Source organism: Felis catus, chromosome C1 (genome assembly GCF_018350175.1).
Source record: "Felis catus isolate Fca126 chromosome C1, F.catus_Fca126_mat1.0, whole genome shotgun sequence".
In the NCBI taxonomy this organism is placed as follows: domain Eukaryota; kingdom Metazoa; phylum Chordata; class Mammalia; order Carnivora; family Felidae; genus Felis; species Felis catus.
Window position 1 is genome coordinate 35,135,269 of NC_058375.1, and position 26,017 is coordinate 35,161,285.

The 26,017-nt window shown below is 48.8% G+C and overlaps 1 protein-coding gene across 2 annotated transcripts in view; it reads right to left on the bottom strand.

Annotated features, from left to right (window-relative positions):
- Nucleotides 1–2,045: 2,045 nt before the first annotated feature.
- Nucleotides 2,046–26,017, bottom strand: part of TMEM53 (transmembrane protein 53) — a 34,325-nt gene continuing 10,353 nt past the window's right edge. Inside the window, exons 3-5 of one of the 2 annotated variants that reach the window (XM_011284662.4) lie at nucleotides 6,985–7,106; nucleotides 6,596–6,716; nucleotides 2,046–2,774 (exon numbers count right to left, since the gene is read on the bottom strand). In XM_011284662.4, the coding sequence (XP_011282964.1) occupies nucleotides 2,121–2,774; nucleotides 6,596–6,703 (762 nt within the window). In that variant the 5' untranslated portion in view covers nucleotides 6,704–6,716; nucleotides 6,985–7,106 and the 3' untranslated portion in view covers nucleotides 2,046–2,120. Of the gene's footprint in view, nucleotides 2,775–6,595; nucleotides 6,717–6,984; nucleotides 7,107–22,418; nucleotides 22,553–26,017 lie in introns of those variants that run through there. The other variant, XM_003990016.6, reaches the window with a different exon arrangement.

The following is a 26,017-nucleotide window of genomic DNA, read 5'->3' on the forward strand; positions in this document are numbered from 1 at the left end:
TTGATGGGTAGGGGCTCCAGGTTAATTCCTTATCGATGCAGAATCGTCAGCTCATTAATCACAGAAGAGGTCAGAGCTTGGGGGTACAGAGGGGATGCAAGCTCTATCCCCCAATCTAGAGCAGTAGCAGCTATAAGCTTGGGTAAAGACAAGCCTCAAGCCTCTATACCTTTCTAATGCCCAGAAATGAGCCAGGGACCAAATGGAACAAGCATCTTGGTCTCTGCGACCTTTTTTCTAGTGACCAACACCCCAGTATAGCTACTCCCTAGATTCTCAAATAGCTACCGTAGAAACCCCAGTTATCCAAGGTGGACCTTCATGTCAGGGAACTGAAGCTGGCCAGCTAGCACTGGAGATTGCACTCTATCAAATCATCCCCAAGGCTACCCACTGCCAGTGAGTAATCCACATCCTGGGCGCTCTGGCAGGTGCTCACAACTGCAGATGAGTCCTTTCCTTTACACATTCTCACACACCAGGCCCGTCGTCCACCTTTCCAAATTCTCCACCTTAGACACCGATCTCTGGGTGCCTGCGATGCATATACTACAGAATAGGATCCAGTTGGCAGCTCCTGCCTCTTGGTTAGAGCCTAGTGAAGGCCCTGCAAAGACCCGTGCCCAGCTTGATGGCATCGAGTATCCTAAATAGGAGAAACCTGGGGCCCAAGATTCCGGGGAATGTAGGTGTCCTGCCAAAGCAGGGCGGCCCCAGTAATGGCTGCTTTTGGAAGAGAGGTGGATAATGTCCAGTTCACATCGGGCTGGCTGCTTTCAGGTCTCAACTCTCCCCTCTCCTTGTCTTGGACTCAGCAGGTCCCTGATGGCTGGTTACTCTCACCCTAGGGGCCATACGCTCTCAAATAGGGGACGTTAACCCTGCAGGAGGGCACGAAGCCCACTCTGCCACGGGATCCTTAAGCTTGGTCTCATGGCCCAGGCAGCACTGCCACCTGTTGGCCATGGCTAGGAATGCAACCACACAGCACCGGGATTGGTGGCAACTGTCCCAGAGGTCCCAGAGGTCCCAGAGGGCTGACAGATGCAGATTGAGCGCAGCTCTTGAGACAGAGTCCATCAGCCCTGAGAATATCAAGGGTTAGCTGCCACCCAGAACTTGGCCAGCCATCTCCTTCACTGTCAAATTATCAAAGCCCATTCCTGCCCCACCAAGTCCCTTGAATACCACAGCAAGCTCATCCAATCAACAGATATTTACTGAGTACCTACTACGTGCCAGCATTGTGCAGCAGTGACTTATAGAATGAGAGATGATACAGAACTCTAAGGCTGAAGCCCCCTCTCCTGCCTGGAGATGATCCAAGTGCATCTCTCAAGAAGATGGAGTTGATTGTTTTAGTCAAATGGCCCCCAGCCCTGGTTCTGATCTTCAGGGCTACTGAGTTTGTCCCAGCTCCTGTATGGCGCTACTGTCTTCCTGCTCCCCACTCCACCTGCCTGTTACACACCTTGCAGCTTTCCTGAACCAGTGGCTTCCTGGCAGTGTGACGGACCCAGGCAGGCCTGCCACCTCTGCATCCTCAGCTCCCCATCTGGCTCAGGCTCCCCGGCAGTGAGCACAGAGGAGCCTCTCGGTGAACTATTAAGTGGGATCTAGGCGGATGGTGCTTCATGCTGCAGGGCTTTGCCCTTCTGGGGCCTTGGGGCAGAAATCATAGCCCCTGCCCCGGCCTGACCCTCCTTTCCGGCACCTCCCACAAAGCTCACCTTCCCTTCAAGAAGTTAAAGATCAACCCTGGGGTTCATCAGCAATCCCACCCTCCCCACTTTGTTAACCCTACACAGCCTAACTGTCACAGAAATTAGCAGCCTCACTTGCACTTGTCCAAACACAGCCGCTGCAAGACTCCTACAGAGACCTGTCCAGGCACTCCCACCCACCAGGATCCTGGGATAAACAGACCACCACAGTCCCTGGGGTAGAGGCTGCTAAAATTCAATGGGAATTCTCTACTTGCGGGACCACAAAGTCCCAGAGGGCTGTAAGGGAGGTGAAGCAGAAGAGGACCCCACTCGTGGATATAGGTTGTGGGGAGGTGTCAGGCATTTATTTCTGGAGTAGGGGTAAGTTGGGTGGGTGTTGGGTGGGGAAGGAGCTCAGCAGTGGACACAGCTGCGCATGAAGTTGACACAGAGGCTTGTGTAGTAAGCAGGGTAGTCGCGGAGGTGGCTGACATGTGCAGATGACACAAAGTCCACAGAGCGCACCAGGACCCGGTGTGCCAGGCGTGCCTCCACCATGCGTTCCACATCCCTGGCCAGGACCACCTCGTCGGCCCTCGAGTAGAGGTAGAGCTCAGGCCAGCGAGAGGCTGCATCGAGTAGCCTGTCATAGAAGTGGGTGTGGAAGAGGGCAGTGAGTGGAGCGAGCAGGACATGGAACAGGATTGCCACCAGGGCGAAGGCCACCAGGAGCAGCAGGCGCAGCACAGCAGGCCGGTGCTCCAGGATGGCTGCCAGGGCCCGCAGAGCCCCCACCAGGTTGCTATCACCAGGACCGCTGTCAAAGATGGTGCCCACCACACGCAGGTGGCAGAAGCGCCGATGGGTCTGCAGGAGCTCCAGCACGTATCGGTACAGCATGACACCAGCATTGCTGAAGACATGGAAGAGCAGGGGCTCCTTCTCAATCTCGTAATCAAAGAGTAGCTCAAGTAGCTTCTGGGCCAAAACACGAAGTGAAGGGATGCCCAGGGACTCGGAGAAGAAGACCATGTGCCATGGGGCTGTGTATCGGATCACGATGCAGCCCTGGGGAGAGGAGAGAGGCCTGGTCGGTCCTCGGGGATGGGGGTAGGGGTAGGGGTAGGGGAGTACCGCTAGGTCAGAGATGTCCAGAAGCTCCAAATGCCAGAGGCCCACAGGCCTAGCAGTGTCCAGGCACCAGCTCACCATTCACAGATGCGGGTGCCTTCCAGAATGGAAGGTACACTCAAGGCCCATTTATGGAATAATCACTTCATGCTGGCCAAGGCCACTCAGCCTGGCACGGTACGTGAGGCTTGGAGCTCGCTTTGGAGATATCTAAGCTGACCAGAAGAAAGTCTCACTCCGGCCCACACCCTGTCTCCCTCCCAACCTCCCCCTTACACCCTCATCTGCTCAACTCTGACATATTTACGGCCTCACTGCTTGGCTACACCTTGCTGCAGTGACTCAGCTCAGCACTATCCCCACGCTCCCAGGCCCAAGGAGGACCATCCGACACCCCACCCCATAAAGACCCAACACAGGAGCTATAGCCTGCAGGCCCCAGTCTTGACCACCAGAGGCCACTCGTGAGCTAGACCCCGCATTGTGTCAGTCTCTGGCCACTGCCACCTTCCAGCAGGGCCTTGAGAGCAGAGTCCATACTCTCTGGCACAGGAGCCTGGCACCCAAATCTATCTGGTTCCAAGGCCCGGAATCACTCCTCCAACTCGCCCTGAAATTCCAAATATAGTAAACACTGTTGTTCCTCAAATTCTAAAATCTGAGCCAAACTCTTAGGCTTCTGTACCTCACAACGCCTGGGTCAAGTATGCCTCAAAATCTCCAGATAGATCCTCTTCTAGGTCAGTTAGAAAAGGCAGCCAAAGCCATGAGCCTGCGTCCTAATCCCCTCTCGTTGTCCTGTTCCAGAGACAAAGGGCCCTTTGTCAGGGGAATCTGTTAGGTGGGCTCTGGGGTCATACAGGTCTGGGTTCAATTCCTGGCACCACTTCTTAACAGCACGAGCAAAAAGAAGTCTCCTTCATCTTCCCAACTCTGTGTTTCCAACTGTAAACTAGGATGACATCCATCTCACAGGGCTATGAAGATTGAATGACAAATGCATCTCAAGTGCCCAAAACAGCACCTGGCACAAAGTAAACAGCAGCAGCAATCAGTAACGGTAGGAGTGATCATGAGAACATCATACGGCCACAGTACTTGAATGACCTATAGCTCAACGCAATGGTCGGCTGAAATAATCCTGCCATTAGCCCCCTAACTTCACCCCTCCCGCTGACTCCAATCTGACATCTGCCCCAACTCCTCCTGGCACTGTTCTTACCAAGGCCCTGGCATGCCTAAGCCCCCTTCCTGAGACTCTGCAGAGGGGGTCACCAATGCCACCTGCCCCCTCAGGCTCTGGGAAACTTCACAAAGTGCTCTGTTCTGACTTCCCAGTGGGATGTGAAACGTCTTCCCCCCTATGCGACACACAGCATTGCCCACAAATGCAAACACACTCCCACATCACACCACCACACACGTGCAACTCCTAGGACTAAACAAAGCCCACCCACATCGCCATCCCACAGAGGCAGACACACGCGGCACCCACCACTCACTCACGTGCACCTACCATACCATCTGTGAGTGCACAAAAAAGCAATAGCCAGCTGTACACACCCACAAGCACCCACACCACTGGCGGGGACACACTTGCCTGCTGCACTCCCTTCAAGAGTGTACACACACACACACACACACACACACACTCCCCTGCTGGAGGCTTCACATGCAGAACCACCTGGTGGTGCAGAAACAAACAGCAACTCCTGTGAACACGCCATCTATGAGGACACGCACGGCATGTGCCCTCCAACTGCGTGTCACCTGTGAGCACACACACAGCGCACACAACCTCCACCCCCCGTGAAGGGCATGACATGCCAAGCTTCCCCGCTCGTGGGTCTGGGCCTCACTTCGATGCTTCCCAGGTGCCTGGCATCTCTGCTGCCAACTCCCCAATCAGATGCTCCTAGAAGTCCCTGCACATCAGATCCCAGTGTCCCCCCACCCCTCCAGCCAAGCATTTCTCCATCTCTGTGCACACTCGGCCCCAGGGCCTTGCTGAGGGTCCCTGCCTCCCTCGCCTGTATTTTCAGTCTCTTCTCTCTAGATTCCTAGCAAACCAACCTCATTAAAAAAAAAAAAAAAAAAATCCTCTGCAGTTTCATTGTGTCCCCCTCTAACTCTATCCCACCCTCTCTCTCCACCTTCCTAGACGGTCTTTGACACCTTCCCTCTCCGCTTCACCCCTTCCCACTGGCTCCCCTACACTACTCTCACGAAGGTCACCCATGCTCTCCCAAATGGTCAAACCCCATGATAGCTTTTAGCGCCCATCGTACTTTCCTTCCGGCACCTTCGGGATCACGCACTCACCCCACATTAGGTGTAGAAATTACTTAAAAATAAAATCTTAAAAAATAAAATAAGGAGCGCTTGGGTGGATCAGTCAGTTGAGTGTCCAGCTCTTGATTTCAGCTCAGATCATGATGCCAGGATCATGAGATCAAGCCCCACATGGTGCTCCATGCTCAGCATGGAGCCTGCTTAGGATTCTCTCTCTCTCTCTCTCTCTCTCTCTCTCTCTCTCTCTCTCTCTCCCTCTGCCCCTCTCCCCTACTCGTGCTCTCTCTCTCTAAAAAAGTTAATTAATTAAATAAGACCTTTAAAAAAATAAAAGAGCCTTAAGGAACAAAATAACTAGATACCATGGGTGATCTGGGCAAATCAGCTATAAAAGACATTCTGGGGACTGCGGAAGAACCTGAATACAGACTGGGAACTAGAAGAGATAAAAACAGATTAACATGGGAAGGTGGGGATCATGACCTGAAAAAAGGCAAGATGCAAAATAGTGTAGTCAACAGATGCGGTTTAGGTAAAGAAAAGATACAGAGAAAAGCTGAAAGGATGGGCACTAACGAGCAGATAAAGGTCATCTCTATGTGCAGATGCAGTATTTTTCTTTTCTTTTAAATAATAAAGTATTAGAAGTATGGGTTTGGAAAATATTTTTCTCCATACCCATCCTGTCCTGACCCCCTTCCTTTCCCAGACAACCCCTCCACCAGCTTGCCAACTCAACCCCACTGCCTTCCCTGGGATCTAACATCACCCCTCTGCTTAAATCCCCCCAGGACCCTCCCAGCCTGTCTCTTGACACCTGCCCTTTCTTTCATTCTCTGTTCTGGCCACGCTCACCTATTCCCATTCTTCCACCTGCCCTCAGGGATCTTAGTCCACTGGAGAAGCCAGGCAAACCAGCCTGGCCCAGTGAGTGGAATTCAGAAGTAGCTAAAACTACCCACAGAGCAAGGCCATTCATAAACAGCAATGCCTGAGGACCAGCCTTGTTGGTGGGGGAAGGCCTCAAGCTCAGAACTACATGTTTCCCCCAACCCTTCTCCCATTCCAGGGCCACCATCTACTTCATGCACAGTGCAGACAAAGGTCAGTGGAGAGAGGCTGAGGCAGGGGGCAGAGGGTACTGCCTGGCCTTTCTCCCAGGAGATTCCCCACTCCTCAGCCCAGGGCTTCCAGGTGGCACCTAGGGCTGTCCGCACTGGTGTCTCCCTGCTTTGGGAGGTCTGGGCCGAGGAAGACAGGGCCAGGCCAGAAGCCAAAGATGTGAAAGGGGCTTCCAAAACATAACCCAGCCCTCCTAAGCCTCTCTCCAATTACCAGAAGCTCTATATCCAACTCTTGGGGTAGCTTAAGAAGAAGCAAGAACCTCCAGCCTGAATCACTTTTCCAAGAGGCCCTTCTACTATGGGAATGTGAAGGTCCATGGTCAACCTAAGACAGAAACTCACCTGGTCAGAAAAGGAGAAAATTCCCAGCACACTTGGCCCAGGCTTTTGCTGCCCATCAGGACAACAACAGACTTGAGGTCTGGGCTGACTCCACAGCTGGGAGCACATCAGGGCTGGGCTGCTGTGGGGTTTGAGGAGGAGGAAGGGGAAGCAGGTCAGGGGGCTGAGGGAGACAGACCAGGCAACAGAGCCAGCAGCATCAAGAAGGGATAATCCTGCCAAAATGCCCATGACCCCAACATCTTCCTCACAGGCTGTTCTTCGTGCCATTCCCAGGCCTGCCACCCTGCAGCCCAGGGATGAGGGCGGCCAAGGCTGAGTTCCCCACAGAGGGGCCACAGCGGGCAGCGCCCCAATGAGCTGGGTGTCCTCAAGCCTGCAGTACTCACCCTTTTGTGGTAGATGGCGCTGTACTTGGCAAGGTTCTTGTCGGTGCAGCCACCCCAGCCCAAGAGAATCACCAAAGGCTGTCGTGTCCCCACCTCCTTCCCGCCTTGGTTGGGGCTGTTCTCTGAAACACAGACACAGTGGGACTGTCAGCACCAGAGCTGTCATGTGGGGTGAGGGTGACTGGCCAGTCCGGAGCCAGCACCACTCTAGCTGTAGGCAGGGAACCAACAGGTGCCAGACCTAGGCATCCTGCCAGCCCCTGGGCCTCTGATTCCCACGGGGCTCGCTCCTCTGTCCTGCCTCAAGTGGCATTTAAGCCTCTTAGGAGGCACTACAGGGTCACTGGAAAAACCCACAAGAGGGCACCTTTCTTTAGTAACTCAAAGACACAGCCCAGGTGAGAAAAGTAAGTGAGGACTTTCTCCATGCAATTTCACCTTCTAATCCGGATGTCAGCAAATTACAAGTCATGGGCCAATTGTGACACGTGGTCTGTTTTTATATGAACCGCAGGCTAAAAATGATTGTTGTTATATTTTTAAATAGTTTAAAAAATAAAAAGAGAATCGTATTTTGTGACATATGACTTATATGAAATTCAAATTTGACTGTCCACAATAAAGTTTTATTGGAACACAGCCATACTCATTTACTTAGTGTATGTAGCTGCTTTCTTGCTAAAACAGCAGAGCTGAGTAGTTGCAACAGAGATCGTGTGGTTCACAAAGCCTAAAATACTTACTGGCCCTTTACAGAAAAAGTTTGTCAGCCCTGTTCTAATTTCACGAGCACATGGAAGAAGAGGATTTTTTAAGTACAGTTCACACCCAACGCGGAGCTTGAACTCACAACCTCTTGAGCTCAAGACCTGAGCTAAGATCAAGAGTCATTTAACCGACTGAGCCACCCAGGAGCCCCAGGAAGAAGAGGATCTTAAAAGGAGAAATGGCTAGGACAGCACCAACAGGGAGGTGAAGCAGACTGACTCTGAGGGCCCATGCCAATCCACCCATCCTGTCCTGCCAGAGAATAATAATCGCCAATATTTATTGAGATTTAACCCTCCTAACAACACTAGGAGGAATATTATTGCAGATGAGGAAACTGAGGCACAGAGTGCTTACGTTACTGGTCTAAGGTCACACTGGAAGTACACAGCTGGCAATTTGGCCCTTGCTCCCCATCCTAACTAAGCCACTTGAGACCTCCTGTGCCACGAGCACCACCCACAACTAGAAGCATGTCTCCTTCGGTGATATGCTAAGGCACAAAGCCAGCTGTTTCTTCTACGGCTGCTTTCAAAGAGGCCTCCCTGCAACCTTGTTGGTCAGACCTCATCTCATTCCCCCTGCCAAGCCAGCACCCACCCAGTCAGGGGGACTTTCGTGCGGGGACTGTCTGTTACTAGTTATCTGCCCTCCCAAAAGGGCCAGGGTGTGCCCTTCCAAGTATCAAGCCACTTGGCAATACTCAGCTGCCACCTCGAGATTTATGGATGCCAGCGGTGACCTGGCAACAGTAAATTTCAAGGCTAGTTAAGAGGATGGTAAATATAAATCACTAACCTTTGGACAAAAGGAAGACAACAATTTCCTGTGGAAATTAATGTGATTGAAAAGTTCAATGTGCCTGCTCTCCAGCAGTGGTGACTCTGGCCTTCAGAGATTAACTACCCGCCCCCATGGGGATCCCAGGCTGGGTCGCAACTCAGCCTGGAGCAGAAGCTGCCAGTGCCTCAGTCCCTTCTGATGCCTGCCAGCGTTCCCAGGCTCCCCTGATGCTGGCCTGACCACTGATAAGGGAGAAGGTCCTACACCAGGCCACTCCAGAAATTCTCACCACCTTTCCCAGCCTGGTGTCCCCACCCCCTGCCAGGGCAGCTCTTCGACTGCCCTGGCCCTTCTGGTGGAGAAGCCATATCTGGGGAGGACTTGCTGGGGATGACTCCCCATGAAGCTCAGGCTACAGCAGTCTCAGGGGTAGCAATCAACAGCCACCCATTTGGATATGCCTTTGAATCTCTGAGACCCAGGAACTAGAGGTCTGAGACCTGCCCCAGGGAGGCCCCCTTACCTCTGTGCAACTGTCTGAGAATAGGCTCCCCTCCCCCAGCCTATAGCGGTCCCCTAGGCCACCACCAAGACACCAGCAAAGGGCCTTGGCATTTACCTCAAATACAGAGAGGGCAGCCCCCTGGTGGCCACACCCCCTGGTGGCCTCCTGAAGTTAAGGCCAGCCCCCACCAGTGGCACTGGTGCATTCCCAGTTGGACAAGGTTCAAACAGCCTCTCCTGGGCCTCTGACCTGCCCCCTCCCAAAGCTGGATGTGAAACTCCATTCTGCTCCACCAGGTTTTACAGGTTCCCTTGGCTTCACCAACTCAGGTGGGGATGACCCTTCCCCTAGATAGGCATTTCCATGAAGAAACTCTCAGAATACGGACACCCTGAACACACTGTCTATTGCCAGAGCCCAGCCTTTCCATACTACTCCTAATGGGAGGCAACTGGCCCCTCCAATCAAGCCAGGCCGTCGAGGCTGCCCCTGAGCCACAGGTGCCCTTCCTGTCTGCAGGCATGCCCACTCCCCCGGCACAATCTCCTCCTGTGACCCATTCTTAACTGGAGCCTTCACCCTGACCTCCTCCCACCAGAGCCATGCTGCCCCTTCTGATTCTATATTTCAAGTGCTACAACCCAGAGAGGTCCAAGGTGCTTTGGCAACATGGCTAAGAGTGACGGAGACTGGGAAAGATCTCCCGAAGGAAGACACATTTGTTGTGCTGGCCCTGAGGCCCATTAGGAGCTGCCGGGTGGAGAGAGGGCATGAGGCTTTGGAGATACTGCAGTTGGTCTGAGGCCCAGCAAGCAGTCCTGGGGGGTGGGGGTGGGGGGGGTGGGAGGGCTAGAAGCCTGGGTGAGGAGAAGCAGTGGTTGGGAGAGCTGCCTGGAGCAGGTCTGGGGGCCCAATCCTGCAAGGCCTTTCAAGCCATGCACACGAGTTGGGATTTTATTCCATAGCAGTAGAGAACAAATGATGATCCTGGAATTAGGGAAGTGGCACAATCCAATGTGTATTAATAACTCGCACAATTATATAATGTCTATCTCTCCCTTTAGCTGGCAGGCTCTGTGAAGGGGGGCACTGAGTGTGTCGTGTTTATCCCCACATCCCCCAGTGCCCAGCCCTGTAGCTGGCCCATTCAGGCACTCGGGAGACACGTGCTGGGATGAACATGTGGCTGCAAAGTGAAGGATGGATCCAAGGAGAAAGAGCTGGCATTCTTCTTGTTACCCATTGCCCTTTCCAGAGTAATAAAAGTAATTGTTATGGCTATTGTTATTTATTGCCACATCCAGATCATGATTCCTCCATCCTCCTATAAAAGCCCCTGTTCCTTTTATGCTCATTCCACTGGCCGTATCACCCTCTCCCCGCCGTGGCTGCTGCCCCCAGGGCCAAGACTCAAGCACTGGCTCCATCTCTCATTTATACTCCAGGACTTCCCATGACCCTGCAGAGGCAATCAAATCCACCTTGTTCCTAAACCATCACAGATCTCTCTGAATTCCACATCTCCCTCCAGCTCCTACCTCCCCCTCTTTCCCATCACAAAGAAAAACAATAACGATAACAGGAAAAGAGCATTATATGTCAAGCACTCTCTAAGCACTTTATTATCAACTCATTTAATCTTTACAACAATCCCATGAACAATGTACTGTTACTATTCTCATTTTACTGATGGAAAACTAAGCCACAAAGATAATAAATGACTTGCTCAGGGTTACACAATAATCAGTGAAACTAGAATCCAAACCCAAGTGGTCTAGAGACCAGCTTGTCAACACTACCCCAGCCGGCACCCTGGGTAACAAAATCCAAGCCCCCAGTCTGTTTGTCTGTCTGTATTTATTTATTTGGTTCTTTATGTTTGAGACAACACAAGCAGGGAAGGGGCAGAGAAAGGGGGACAGAGGATCCAAAGCGGGCTCGGCGCTGACAGCAGTAAGCCTGATGTGGGGCTTGAACTCACAAACCACGAAATCATGACCTGAGCCAAAGTCAGACGGTCAACTGACTGAGCCACCCAGGTGACCCCCAATCCCCTAGCCTTAACCAAATCTCTATTACCTCAGCTCCAAACGTGTACACATAGCTCCCTCTGTACATCAACAGATCCAATGCTGACCTCTTCCACCTGCTTCTCCTCAGGGACTGGCTACCCCAACCAGAACCCCAACATATGGGGCTTCATTTGGTCCTGCAATCATCCTAGGAGTTAGTTACTAATGTCCCCATTTTACAGATGGGAAAACTAAAACACAGAAGAGCAAGTCCCTCTCCCCAAGAACATGCAGCCAAGAAGTGGCAGTCAATGTCCATCTCTCTGGACCACCATGCCACCCTGCCCCACCCCGCTCCAGGACCTTGCACATGCTCCTCATTCCCCAGCCCAGGATGCTGATGCTCCATGTTCATGCTTTGCTAATGCCCACTCCACTTGCTGAGTCAGCTGTTTGCTTCCAGGAAGTCTCCCTTGATGTCTTCCTCAACCCCTTTTCATCCTCCACCCCAGATCACCAGACTGGTTAGATGCCCCTCTTCTGTTCTGTCACAGCACCTGTCATCACCATGCCACCACACTTATCACACTGCATGGGCAGTGCCCATTAGGAACAGACAGAAGGCTGCTGTAACGTGCAAGGGAAGAGATGGCAGAGGCCTGAACCAGAACAGTGGAAGCCAGGTGGGAGGGCAGAGGGAAATGACAGGGACAAGAGCAATTTTGGAACATGTATCAAAAGTCTCAAAAACATTCGATCTTTGACATAGCAACTCCACTTCTAAGAAAGAAAAGTGTTTAATCATATGAAAATACTCAATAATACCTTAAGAAAATCAGAAACATTAACGTAGGAGCTAAAACTACAGAAAACACAGGAGTCAATTTTTGTGGCCTTGCGCTAGGCAATGGTTTCTCAGACATGTACAAAAGTACAAGGAATAAAAGAAAAAAAATAGATAAATTGGGACTTCATCCAAATTAAAAACATGTGTACTTCAAAGGGCACTATCAAAGAAGTGAAAATAACAAGGGATGCTTGGGTGGCCCAGTCGGTTAAGCATCTGACTCTTGATTTCGGCTCAGGTCATAATCTCACAGTTCATGAATTCAGCCCCACAGCGGGCTCTGCGCTGACAGTGCAGGGCCTGCTTGGGATTCTCTCTCCCTCTCTCACTGCCCCACCCCTACTCACTCTCACTCTCTCAAGAAATAATAAATCAACATTCTTAAGTGAAAATCAAAGCCCCAGAATGGGAGAAAATATTTGCAAATCATATATCTGATAGGGGACTTGTATCCGGCATATACAAGAAAACTCTTACAACTCAACAATAAAAAGACAACCCAATTAAGATGGGCAAAGGATTTGCAGGGTGCCTGTGTGGCTCAATCGGTTAAGCAACCGACTCTTGATTTCAGCTCAGGTCACGATCTCACGGTTGTGAGATCAAGTCCCCTGTCTGGCTCCCCACTGGGTGTGGAGCCTGCTTAAGATTCTCTCTCCCTCTCCCTCTGCCCCTGCCCCACTCATATATGCATGCACGTGTGCACATTCTCCCTCTCTCTTTCTCTCTCTCTCTCAAGGTAAATAATTAAATAATTTGGTATATCCACACAATGAAATACTATTCAGTCATAAAAAGCAATGAAGTATTGATACAGGCTACAAGTCACAGATGAACCTTGAAAATATATGCTAAGTCAAAGAAGCCAGACGTGAAAGACTATATATTGTATGATTCCATTTATATGAAATGTCCAGAATAGGTAAATCCATAGAGAAGTAAATTAGTAGTTGCCAGGAGCTAAAGGAAGGGGGGGATGAGGAGGGACTACTAATAGGTATGGGGTGTCTTTTGAGGTGATGAAAGTGTTCTGGAGTTAGTGGTGATGGCTGCACAATTCTGTGAATATACTCAAACCCAATGAATTGTACATCTTCAAAGGGTGAGTTTTATGGTATGTGAATTATATCTCAATAATGCTATTATTTTTAAAAATTAATAGTAATAGGGATGCCTGACTGGCTCAGTCAGTAGACCATGCAATTCTTGATCTTAAGGTTGTAAGTTTGAGCCTCACATTGGGTGTAGAGATTACCTGAAACAAAATTTTTTTTAATTAATAGTACATTAAGTGAAAAAGCAAGTTGAAAAGCAGCGTATACAACAGAATACACACACACACACACACACACACACACACACACACACACACATATTTATGCATAGAAAAAAACACATCAAGGGGCGCTTGGGTGGCTCAATTGGTTAAGTGACCAACTTCAGCTCAGGTCATGATCTCATGGTTCAGGAGTTTGAGCCCTGTGTCAGGCTCTGTGCTGACAGCTCAGAGCCTGGAGCCTGCTTCAGATTCTTTGTCTCCTCTCTCTGCCCCTCCCCAGCTCACGCTCGCTCGCGCTCTCTCTCTCTCTCTCCCTCTCAAAAAATAAATAAATATTTAAAAAATTTTTAAAGAAAACAGAAAAAACACATCAAATATTAATAGCAATTATTTCTGGGATTAGAGGCAATTGGTTTTTCCTGATATTTTTTACCCATTTTCTAAAATCAGTATGTATCACTTTTGCAATGAGAGTTAAAATGTTACTTTAGCCCAGGGGCCCCTGGGTGGCTCAGTCAGTTAAGCGTCTCTGACTTCAGCTCAGGTCATGATCTCACGGTTTGTGGGCTCAAGCCCCACATCAGGCTCTGGTCTGCTTCAAATTCTGTCTCCCTCTCTCTCTGTCCCTCCCCTGCTTGTGCTCTCTCTCTCAAAAATAAATAAATGACCACTAAAAAAATGTTACTTTAGCCTCTTGGCAAAGGCAGAAGTATTCTTTTCAACCCTGGCATTTCTTGAGCACCCACAAAACAATTTAATCTCACAGGCTCCCTGTCCTCTAGAACTCAACAAAACAACACTGACACCAATAATACAAGAATTACAAATATATATATTGTACAACAGTCCAAGTGATAAAATTAAAGCATAAATTAGATTGTGTCCATCCCAGGGGCATGTGGAGAAGACAAAGGAAAGGCTGATGAGGCATAAGGGTCTGTGACACAATATGTGCTTTTTCTCTGTAAGCCAGAATCAAAAGGCAAAGAACCTGTTTTCTTTTTAAAATGCAAAGAACAAAAAGATCCTCAGTTTCTTCTGCTTCCCCAGAAATACCTTCTAAATTCTCACAGTCCTGATATATATTTTTTAAAGAAACCGCACCCCAACATGGGCCTCGAACTCATGACCCCAAGATCAAGAATCACATTAACAGGGGTGCCTGGGTGGCTCAGTCAGTTAAGCATCCAACTCTTGATTTCAGCTCAAGTCATGATCTCACAGTTTGTGGAATCGAGGCCCACATAGGGCTCTGCACTGACAGCTCAGAGCCTGCTTGAGATTCTCTCTTGCTTCCTCTGCCCCCTCCCCACTTGCATGTGTTCTCTCTCTCCAAAAAAAAAATAATAATTAATTTTTAAAAAAAGAGTACGTACTATATAAAATCATATCTGAATTCAAGAGAGAAAGACAAACCAAGAAACAAACTCTTAACTATAGAGAACTAACCGATGGTTGCCAGAGGGGAGGTGGCTGGGGGGATGGGGGAACTAGGTGATGGGGACTAAGGAGGGCACATGTCCTGATGAGCACCAGGTGTTGTATGGAATTGCTGAATCACTATATTGTACACCTGAAACTAATATAACACTGTATGTTAACTAACTAGAATTAAAATAAAAACTTTAAAAAAATAAAAATAAAACCTTATCTGCGTTCAAATCTGTGGCTCTGCCACAAATAACTGTGAAACAGACCTTCAGCAAGTTCTCTAAACTTCAATTTCCTTATCTGTGAAATGGGGCTAATAATACAAAGATTAAATATAATAATGACGATAGAGGGCTTAGCATGGTAGCTGGCACAAAGAAAGAGTTCAATAAATCAAAGATACTATCCCTTCACGAGGAGCACATGCTTACTGTAGAAAAGGAGAAACTGAATATCTAATAAAAATGGAATCAGTTTTGTAATCTGCTTTCTTCCATTTAGCAATATATTGTGAACATCTCTCCCTGTCAGTTTATATTTTTCTACACCACTCTTTTTAGTGGCTACAGAGCGACTGTAGAATATTTCATAATTTGTGGTGAACAATCTCCCATTATTGGACATGATATTTCCAATTTTTGCTGTTATAAAAAGACTTTATTGGACACCTCTTTCTTTGTCTGTGTGTGTCCTTAATTGTTTTCTAGAAATGGAACTGTATTCAAACAACACTTACTAATGGCAACTGAAATCTGCATGCACTAGCTCAGGAGTGGAGCTCCAGAGTTGAAAGCTAGGATAACTTGGGGTAAGATACTGGAGTTCCCCCAGGTTTCTGTTCCTCATTTGTAAATCGGCGTAAGAGCGCCCCCTGCTTCACAAGGTGGTTGTGATTAATAAAATCATGAGAAGTGTTCCTGGCAGGCCTGGCACGTGAGCAGGACATGGTCAACAGTGTAAGTACAACAGCAACCCTGGAGACCTCAGAGAAGGGAAGCCTGTAAAGGGTCCAGCAGGTCTGGAGTTCAAATCCAGAGCCTAGCACAGCACCTGGTACAGAGCAGACAAGTTAGAAAGGGTTTTTATTAATGTGTGAAAGAGACTATGATTCAAAAAATATAGGCATACTTTGGAGATATTGCAGGCTCATTTCCAGACAACCCCAATAAAGCAAATGTCACAATTAAGTGAGTCAAGTGAATTTTTTGGTTTCTCAGTCCATACAAAAGTTGTGTTTATACTATACTGTAGTCTAGTAAGTGTGCACTAACATTATGTCTAAAAAAAAAAACAATGTGCATACCTTAATTTAAAAATACTTTATTGCTGGGGCACCTGGCTGGCTCAGTTGTAGAGCATGTGACCCTTGATCTCAGGGTCGTGGGTTCGAGCCCCACACCGAGGGTACAGGTTACTTTTAAAAAATAAATAAAATCTTTAAGAATACATTATTGCTAAAAAATGCTAACCATCATCTGAAATCTGAGCTTTCAGTGAATCATAATCTTTTCGATGGTGGAGGGTCTTGCCTCAGAGTTGATGGCTGCTGACTGGTCAGGGTGGTGATTGCTGAAGGCTGAGGTGGCTGTGACAATTTCCTAAAATAAGACAAGGAAGTTCGCTGCATCTGTTGATGCTTCCTTTCACGAAAGATTTCTCTGTAGCATGCAATGCTGTTTGATGGCATTTTACCCCACAAGAGAACTTCTTTCAGAATTGAAGCCAATCCTCTCATCCCCTGACACTGCTTTACCAACTCAGTTTATGTGATATCCTAAATCCTTTGTTGTCATTTCAACAATCTTCACAGTATCTTCACCAGGAGGAGATTCCATCCCAAGAAACCACTTTCTTTGCTCCTCATCTGTTCAGGTTTTATCAACTCCTCATCTGTTCAGGTTTTATCAGTGAGATTGCAGCCATTCAGTCACACCTTCAGGCTCCACTTGTAATTCTAGTTCTCTTGCTCTTTCTACCCCATGTGCAGTTACTTCCTCCACTGAAGTCTTGAACCCCTCAAAGTCATCCATGAGGGTTGGAATCAACTTCTTCCAAAGTCCTGTTAATGTTGCTATTTTGACCTCTTCCCACGAATCACAAATATTTTTAATGGCATCTAGAATGGTGAATCCTTTCTAGAAGATTTTCAATTTACTTTGCCCAGATCCATCAGAGGAATCTCTGTCTGTGGCATCTATAAACTTACTAACTGCATTTCTTAAATAATGGTATGTGAAAGTTGAAATTACTCCTTGATCTATGAGCTACAGAATAGATGTTGTGTTATCAAGTCATGAAAACAATATCAATCTCATTGTACATCTCCATCAGAACTCTTGGGTAACCAGGTACATTGTCAATGAGCAGTAATATTTTGAAAAGAATCTTTTTTTCTGAGCAGCAGATCTCTACAGTGAGCTTAGACTATCAGTAAACCATGTTGTAAACAGATGTGCTGCCATCCAGGCTTTGTTGAATTTACAAAGCACAGGAAGAGTAGACTCATCATAATTCTTAAGGGTCCTAGAATTTTTGGAATGGTAAATGAGCATTGGCTTCAACCTAAAGTCACCGGCCGCCTTAGCCTCCAACAAAAGTCAGCCTGTCCTTGGAAGCTTTGAGGCTAGGCACTGACTTCTCTGTAGCTATGGGAGTCCAAAATGGTATCTTCTTCCAATATAAGGCTGTTTCATCTACATTGAAAATCTGTTGTTTAGTGTAGCCACCTTCATTAATTATCTTAGCCAGGTCTTCTGGATGACTTTGCTGTGGCTTCTACATCAGTACTTGCTGCTTCCCCTTACACTTTGATGTTATGGAGATGGATTCTTTCCTCAAACCTCATGAACCAGCCTCTGCTAGCTTCAAACTTTTCTTCTGCAGCTTTCTCACCTCTCTCAGCCTTCACAGAATTGAAGAGAGTTAGTATCTTGCTCTGGATTAGGCTTTGGCTTAAGGGAGTGTTGTGGCTGGTTTAATCTTCTATTCAGACCACTCAAACTTTCTCTGTATCCACAATAAGGCTGTTTTCTTATCATTCGTGTGCTCACTGGAGTAGCGCGTTTCATTTCCTTCAAGAACTTTTCCTTTGCATTCATAACTTGGTTGTTTGGCTTATGCCGAACATAGTGTTCGGCCTATCCCAGCTTTCCACATTGTCCTTCCTTAATAAGCTTAATGATTTCTAGCTTTTGATTTAAAGTGAGAGTCTCATAACTCTTCCTTTCACTTGAACACTTAGAGGCCACTGTAGGGTTATTAACTGGCCTAATTTCAATAATGTGTCTCAGGGAATAAGGAGGCCCAAAGGGAGGGAGAGAGAAGGTGGAATGGTGGTCAGTAGAGCAGTTGAACACACACAACATTCATCTTACATAGGTGGGGTCTGTGGAGCCCCAAAACAATTACAATAGTAACATCAAAGATCACTGATCACAGATCACCAAAAATACATATAATAATGATGAAAATTTTGAAATATTATGAGAATTGGGGCACCCGGGTGGCTCAGTCAGTTAAGCGTTTGACTTCAGCTCAGGTCATGATCTCGTGGTGTGTGGGTTCAAGCCCCGTGTCAGGCTCTGTGCTGACAGCGCAGAGCCTGGAGCCTGCTTCGAATTCTGTGTCTCCCCCTCTCTCTGTCCCTCCCCTGCTCACACTCTGTATCTCTGTCTCTCAATAATAAATAAACATTTAAAAATTTTTTTGAAATATTATGGGAATTGCCAAAATGCAACACAGACACGAAGTGAGCAAATGCTGTTGGCAAAATGGAACCCAGAGACTTGCTTGATGCAAGGTTGCCGCAAACCTTCAATCTGTAAAAAAAAAAAAAAAAAAAAAACCCACATCTGCGAAGGGTAATAAAGCAAAGCAATAATAAATAAGACAGGGTATGTCTGTAAATAAACTCCCCTGTTCAAAAAAAAAAAAAAAAGGCCTTTAGGAGGCCCACAGGCAAGGAGAGGATCAAGTCCCAACTGTCTTCACCTGGGCCTCCGAGGCCTCTCTGGTGTGACAGCTCAGGCCACCTCAGGCCTCTCCAGCGCCCTTACTTCCGCACTCCCTTTGCTCACCATCGGCTCTGTGAAGCTTTCGGTCACCTTGGGCCACTGTTCTCCAGGAGGCCACCTCAATGCCTGGAGCCCACCATGGTGTTCAAAACCACTCCGGACTGTTTCCCAGGGCCAGTGAAAGCTTCCTGAGGGTTAATTGGCCATTTTTGGGACCCACTTTTTTTTTTTTTTTTTTGCTAGTGCTGACACTAGCAGGTTCACAGTAAAGCCTAGGCTTACAATACACACGTCACTTCCCCTCTCTGTGACCTCCGAAGGCCTTCCTTGTACTCTAAGATGAGCCCTTGTCCAGACCCTGTGAACCAATCATTTCTGAAAATGTTTACTGAACATGAGAGCAATATAGTGCTCCCAACAAGCCGAGGGGGGGGCCCTGGGGCAGGACTTGGCTGACCATTCTCTGGCTGGGAGGAGGGGCAGCATAGCCTCGGCCTGGAATGTCAGAGCATCTCTGGCTCAGGCCCACAGAGCTGCCAAGTAACTCCATTCAGCCTAGTTGGCACCTCGTCCTTGCCAGCCCCTAACAGCAGTGAGCAAAACCGTCAAAAGCACTATGACAGGGATCCCTGCTACGAGAACCAGAGAACAGAACCTTCTCCAAGGAAATGAGATAGGAGCAGAGTATTAGGAGGGGGAGGGGATCACTGGTCAGAGAACCAGGATGCAGGGAGACACCAGGGCAAGGGAGCAGCTTCAGCAAAGGACCGGGCGGACTATCCTCCCAGCATGGGCAACCACAGACACTGGCTGGTGGGATTCCCGGCAGAAGGATCCTGGGCTGCCCAGCCTGGGCTCTGAACAACTGCAGGTGTGCAGCTGCCTTCTAGCTAACTGATATGCCAGTAGCAGCTGCTCGCCTGTCACTCACCGCAGTGCCAGGCACTGCAGTTTTGATGTTTAAATACAGGGAAAAGATATTCTGGAAACCAAATATAACTGTCCTATACACTTTTCCACCATTAAACAATAAATGCAAAAGAAAGACAATCTCCAGGATCCCCACAGAGTATCCCTGTGTGAAGCCATGTCGGCCTGGAAAGAGCTCTCTGCAGACAGATTCAGGGGATCATGGTGCTGTGACCTCCTTCTGCGGTCCCACAATCCAGCTCAGCTCTAGGGCACGCACTCTAAGAGGGAAAGGCATGATGAACTGAAGCCAATCCAGAGGGGCCATCAGAAGGAGGAGGTTCTTAGGACCACATCAGAGGAGTGACAGCTGAAGGCCCTACAGGTATTTCTCTAGGAGAAGAGAGATGTGAGGAAGGCATGAGCTGACCTCTTTTTTTTTTTAAGTGTTTATTTTTGAGAGAGAGAGGGAGAGAGAGAGAGAGAGCCTGAGTGGGGCAGGGTCAGAGAGAGAGGGGGACAGAGGATTTGAAGCAGGCCCTGCACCGACAGCAGAGAACCTGATGTGGGGCTCAAACTCACAAACCATGAGATCATGACCTGAGCCAAAGTCGGATGCTCAATCAATTAAGCCACCCAAGCAACCCCTGAGCTGACCTCTTGAAGACAGAGGAAGAGAGACTACCTTGCTGTGTTGTACCCACCACGACTCTCTAGCCCTGCAGTTATCACATCATTGTGAAACCACCTGCTTATAAACCCTCACTCCTCCCCCAAACCACAGCTCCCTGAATGGAGCCTGTGCCCGAGTCACTTCTGAGGCACCAATAACTAACCCGTGGCCAGGACACAACAAATGCTGAACTGAAAGCAGAAATGACAGGAAGGCCTGTTGTGGCTCAAGAAAGGGAAGTGCTTTCTAACAATCCCAGTTACCTACAGCAGCCCAGGATGTTTGAGAGGAAGCATCCTATCAGGGAAGGGTCTTGAAGCAACAGAACACCCTCATGCTAGTAGAAGGACGCAGTACTAAATGGCCCCCTAGGACCCAGCTTCCTCAAGCAGTGAGGGGAGCCACAAATAGAGGAAACACACAGACATGCCAGGCACACACACCCAGTCCCTATCTTGTAAACCCTCACAATTTCATGATGCAGACACTATTACAATTCCCATTTTACAGTGGAGGAATCTGAGGCCAAGGAAGGCTCAGTCACTTGCCAAAGCCATAGAACCAGCAGGAGGTAGAAGTGAACTGTGAACCAAGACCAGCAGGCTGCCCACCTGGGCTGAGGGAGAACACCTGCCCTACCACGGCAGCTCTACCCCTTCTCGTGGCTGGTGGCTCTCCAAGGGCAATAATATTAACTGGCTTCACCTCCCCCTGATGCCAACACCTTTCAAAAGCATTTTTACATCTGTAAGCTCAAGAGCCCTATGCCAACATACCCAGCTCTAAGGAAACACATCTGGTCTAGAGCCATCTGTCCTGTGGGAGCCTAGCGGCTGCCCTCTCCTCCTAGACCCCAACCAAGTAAAACAGATGCTACGGGAGGGGATGGGAAGGCTCTCCTGAAGGAGGCAACATCTGAGCTAAGCCTTCAATGATGAAACGGACAAGGACAAGGGAGGGGTGGTGTGGGGCAGCAGAGGGGAAAGGGCATTCCAGACAGAGGAAACAGCAGAAGCAAAGGCAGAGAAGCAAGAAGTGTGTGGAGAATCACAAGCAGTTTGTGTTGCCAGAACATAAAACTTAAATTGAACAGTGGAAGGACACAGTGATCTAAGTGATAAGCAGGGGCTGATAAACTACGAAGGACTCTGAATGCCACGTTAAGGAACCTGGACTTGATTTATCCTAAGGGCAATAAGGAGCCACTGAAGGGTTTTAGGCAGACCAGTGATAAAAGCAAACCTCTACATTAAGAAAGATCACTGTGGTAACCATACAAGAGGCTGAGCTGCTAGCAGTGAGACTGGAGGGCGGAAAGGCCATGTGAACTAATGCAGGGAGAGACATGCTGGGCTCAGTACTTCAAGCCTCCTCTCTTAAAATTCCCAATCGAGGCCAGACTTTCCATTCTCTGGGCCCCCAATTCAACTCTCACTGCAAGGATCCAGGCCTGCTCTACAGGCTACTCATTTTGTGGAGCCTCCCACACACCACTCTTTAATGATATGACTCTAGGGAGGAGTAATGCTAATCACTATACTTACTTCATGCCAGACACTATGCTGGGTCCTTTACACAAATTACCTCAGTTGTGTAACCAACAGCCCTGGGAGGGAGGTTACTATCGGTAGCCTCGTTTTGCACATGAGGAAACTGCCAAAGGTCACCCAACTACTAAAGGGAGGATCTGAACCGACTTCTACCTGACAGCAGAGACTGCTTGGTTAGCCACTGTGAAGGACAGTGGGAGGGATGAGTCCTGTGTCCCGGGCTTCTGCAAGGACCCCCGGGGAAAACAGTGGGTGGAAAATAATGGGTGGGTCCTCCAGCCACAACCACCGAAGAGAGGCTGGAAGTGGGAAGCCTGACCCCAAACAAACGAATCAGGACAACCCCTGTCCTAGGCAGCTCTCAGCTGCGAGAGAAAAGAGGGCACAGACCGGAGATCTCCAACTGAACAGACAGAAAAATCCCTCAACAAAGCCCAGGCCGCAGGGAAGGGGCGGGGCTCGGACCCGGAGACGACTCCGGGGGCGGGGATTCTACAGGGGCGGGGCTCTGTGGGCCCGACAAAGTCTAGGACCTGCGGGACCCCGTGAGGGGGCGGGTCGCGAGAGGGCGGGGCCGCGAGAGGGGAGGAGCCACAGCTATGCTTGCGACCCACAGACTCGCTCGGTTACCTCCCCACGATTGGACCCAACCGTCGTTCCATACCCTGGCTCCAGCAGGGCTGATCCGGGATCTCGATGGTGTAGTCCAGCTCAGACGAGGCCATGGTGAAGGCGCCAGCACTCAGCACGGGCCTCCGCCGGAACTCCCGCTCGCGCGCCCGCGCCTCACCCGCAGCCTCTTGGGCACCGCCCAATCACCACCCACCTCTCCCGTCGCTGCCCAATCCCTGAGCCGCGCTCTGTGACCTCCCGTCCTAGCAACCGCCGAGTCTCTCTCGGAGCCTCTCGCCGCACCCCACCAGTAGGCCCTAGCAACCATGCCCCGCCCCGTCTATCTCTGCTTCTCAGCCATTGGCTGGATCTTCTGATCTGGGTCCGCTATTGGTCAGCCGGGACGCCAGTCGGAAAGAGGCCCCACCCGCCAGTGTAGGTAAGAGGGTCTGCGGGAGATTTGCGGTATTCTGGAAATGGGAAGGTTTCCCTTCCCGGTCGTGTCTTGTCCTACGAGGTGGACGGCAGTGCCCTTTGACTTACATCATCTCCTACCTCTACCATCCTTTACCAGACGCAGCTCCGAGGGCTGGAGGTAGAAAACCGTACAAAACGGCCTAGGACGCGTGCCGGCCATCCTCTACCCAGTGGGTTCAGGCATATTCTGGCTGGTGGGGTGAGTGGTAGGCAGGGGAGTGGTGTCTTAAGGGGGAGACTCTAGAGAATGCTCTGTTCATGGGGGGCACAAAGGAGCTAGCGAGTACAGTTTTCTTGCATTTATCCATGCATTTAACAAATATTTATTGAGCACCTGTTATGTAGGTGGGCTCTAGGGAGGATTAAGCTTTTGGCCCTGACTTCCATACATCTTAAAAGGAGAGGGAAAAAAACCATGCATGAACCAACTGTAATTCTGTGTGAGGGATAAATACTACAGAAGGGTAGGCCCTAAGGATTTTAGGGGCTCAGAAAGTATTGAAGGGGCATTTATGGCAATGGGGATGTCTCTTGAGCTGGGCCTTGAAAGACTGTGGAGATAGGGAAGACAAAAGACTCCTTCCTCAAAGAGAGGAAACTGAGGGGTGAGTGCCAGAAATCTTGAACATCTTCTGGCCAGAGGAGATACTAATGTGAAAATAACCTTGGAAGGACAGTTAGGTCCCAATCCTGGAGGGTCTTTGATGCCACACTCAGCTCTGAGCTTATAGGTAGATGGTAAAAATTTTCCAGTGTGTTTTAAAGCTACAAGCACAAGAGTTCAGACTTTATCCTGAGGACAGTGGGGAGTCATTGAAAGGCTTTAAACAACAGAGTAACAATCAGATTTGTGTTTTAGAAAGATCAATGCAGAGAATGAATTGGGGATTGGGAGAAGGAGGGAGACCAGTTAGGAAGTTGTTTCAGTAATGGGAAAAGATTATGGTGGCCTAAAGAATGAAGAGGAGGGGATGGATTCCTTAGACACTTGTGAGCTAAAAAGAACCAGACTTGGTGCTTGGTGGGGCAAGTAGGAGAAGTGAAGAATGACTTCTAAATTCCTGGCTGGAGCACACAGAAAGAAGAGATAGCAAAGTTTTTAGGAGAGGGTAAGTTTTGGGACTGATGAGTCCAATGGGACATCCAAGTGGAAGTGTTGAGGCAGCAGTGAAATATGCCTGACTGGAGCTTGCAAGATAAGTCTAAACTAGAAATCGAAATGCGGTGGTCTGTAGTGCCTTGTAGACATCAGCCACACGGGTGGATGGATTTGTTGGGCTTTCCAGACAGTATATACAGGAGTAAGAAGAGAAGAAGGCCTAGGACATAGTCCTGAGAAGCCCCTGAGTCTGAGGGTCTGCAAGGGAGGATGAACTTGCAAAGTCAATGGAGATGAAGTATCCTAAATGGTAAGATAATCAGTGGTAGAACGTGCTGTTTGAGAAGCCAAGGCAGGAAAGTGTTGAAGGCTGATGACTAATCAAGTAAAATAAAGTCTGAAAAAATCCACTGGATTTAGAAACAAGGAAGTCGTTGGTGGCCTTTGCAAACGCAGTTTCAGTGGAAGTGATAGGAAGAGAGGTCAAATTACCGTGAATCGAGAAGTGGGTGTGAAGGTGCGGCAGTGAAGACTGTACAATACATTTTCAAGACATTTGGCTCTTTCCAAGAAAAAAGAGAGAAGGCAATAGGAAGGAGGCAAAGATTTTTATTCAGATGAGAAAATGCTTTTGGCGTGGATCCAGCAAAAGGAATAAAAGGCAAATTTACAGAGATAAGTGAGAAAGTAGCACCCCCAGAAAAGGAATAGGAGGGAATCCAAAGCATTGGTGGAGAAATTCACTTGGAAAAGCAGAGGGACATTTGCACTGTGACAAGAAGGAAGCATGAGAGATTAGTACATTAGTAGGTTTCGTGGCAGGAAGTTGAGGAAATTGTTGTTTGGTGGTGTATAGTTTCTCTGTGAAATGGGGACGTGATATCAGCCAGTGAGAGTGGGATGGGAGATGATATGCAAGGTCTGAGAAGAGCAGAGAAAGATTGAACTAGCCTCAGTGAGTGAACAATGGCAGCAAGATGACTGAGGCAGCATACAGATTTCTGGGCAGTTATGAGGCCTCTTGAGGTCAGTGACCATTCATTGTAGCAGCAGCAGTCTGCATGGTTGTGTGATAAGCATTTTTCCCCAACAGTATTCAGCCATCTAGTGGGGGGTGCAGAGAGGTTAGTTCAATCGGTCCAGGTTTGGGTTTCATCAGGTGGTGAAATGGAAGGACAAAGAGGTGGATGATCCTGCAATGGGTCGAGATGATAGAGTTTAGCACCTAAACTGCATGAGAGAGTGTAAAAGTGTTATAGACTTGGGGTCCCAGTGAAGTCAGAGATCCCTTATCTTGGAAATAGTTGAATGAGAGAGGTGTGATCAGAAAGTGGAGTAATGAAGCTTGACTAGGTCCAGCTGATGGCAAGGTCCAGGATGTAGCCATGGGAGTGGGTAGCTGGAGTGGAATATAGAAGAGAGTCAAGATGTTGACATGGCCAGCCCCCCAGATGATGGCAGGACTTGAAGAGGAAAAAGGATGCTTGTGAGCTAGGTACCAAAGTCCTTGATGGATTAAGAAAATTGTTCTTGAGTCTGATGCTTAAGGTGATGCTGTGAATATGAGGAGGGATAATGGTCAATACATTAGAGTGGCATGACCCTCAAAGTAGCAAGGGTTTTTACAAGAAAGAGGCGGAATAAGGAACTGGGTTGGGCTTTGGTGAGGAGACCCCAGCCCCCCTGCCAATCCTGAGACTTTTGGGGTATAAGAATATAAACAGCCTCCACCAGGGAGGGCTCTGCAGAAGTGGCACCTGGAGTAGAGCCAACTTTGGGGGCAGGCTGAGGGGAGGCAGAGCAAGTGTGGAGAAGCTAAGGGTGGAGAAGACTGCTGACTGGGAACAAAGGCCTTTGAGGGCAGAGTAAAGAGGCTGGGAAGGAAGGAGGGGTAGGAAATCAGGTCAGGGAAGATGAAGCACCGAGCAGTGCAGGGGTGAGGAGACCATGGGTAGAAAGATGATGGTTGGCCTAGAGAGTTAATGTTTTGTGGGGAGAGCATGAGGGCAGATCTGTGGAGTGGAGGTCGGAAGCAGAAGTGATCTAGGAGAGGAAAATTGGAGTTTGGGTAGAGA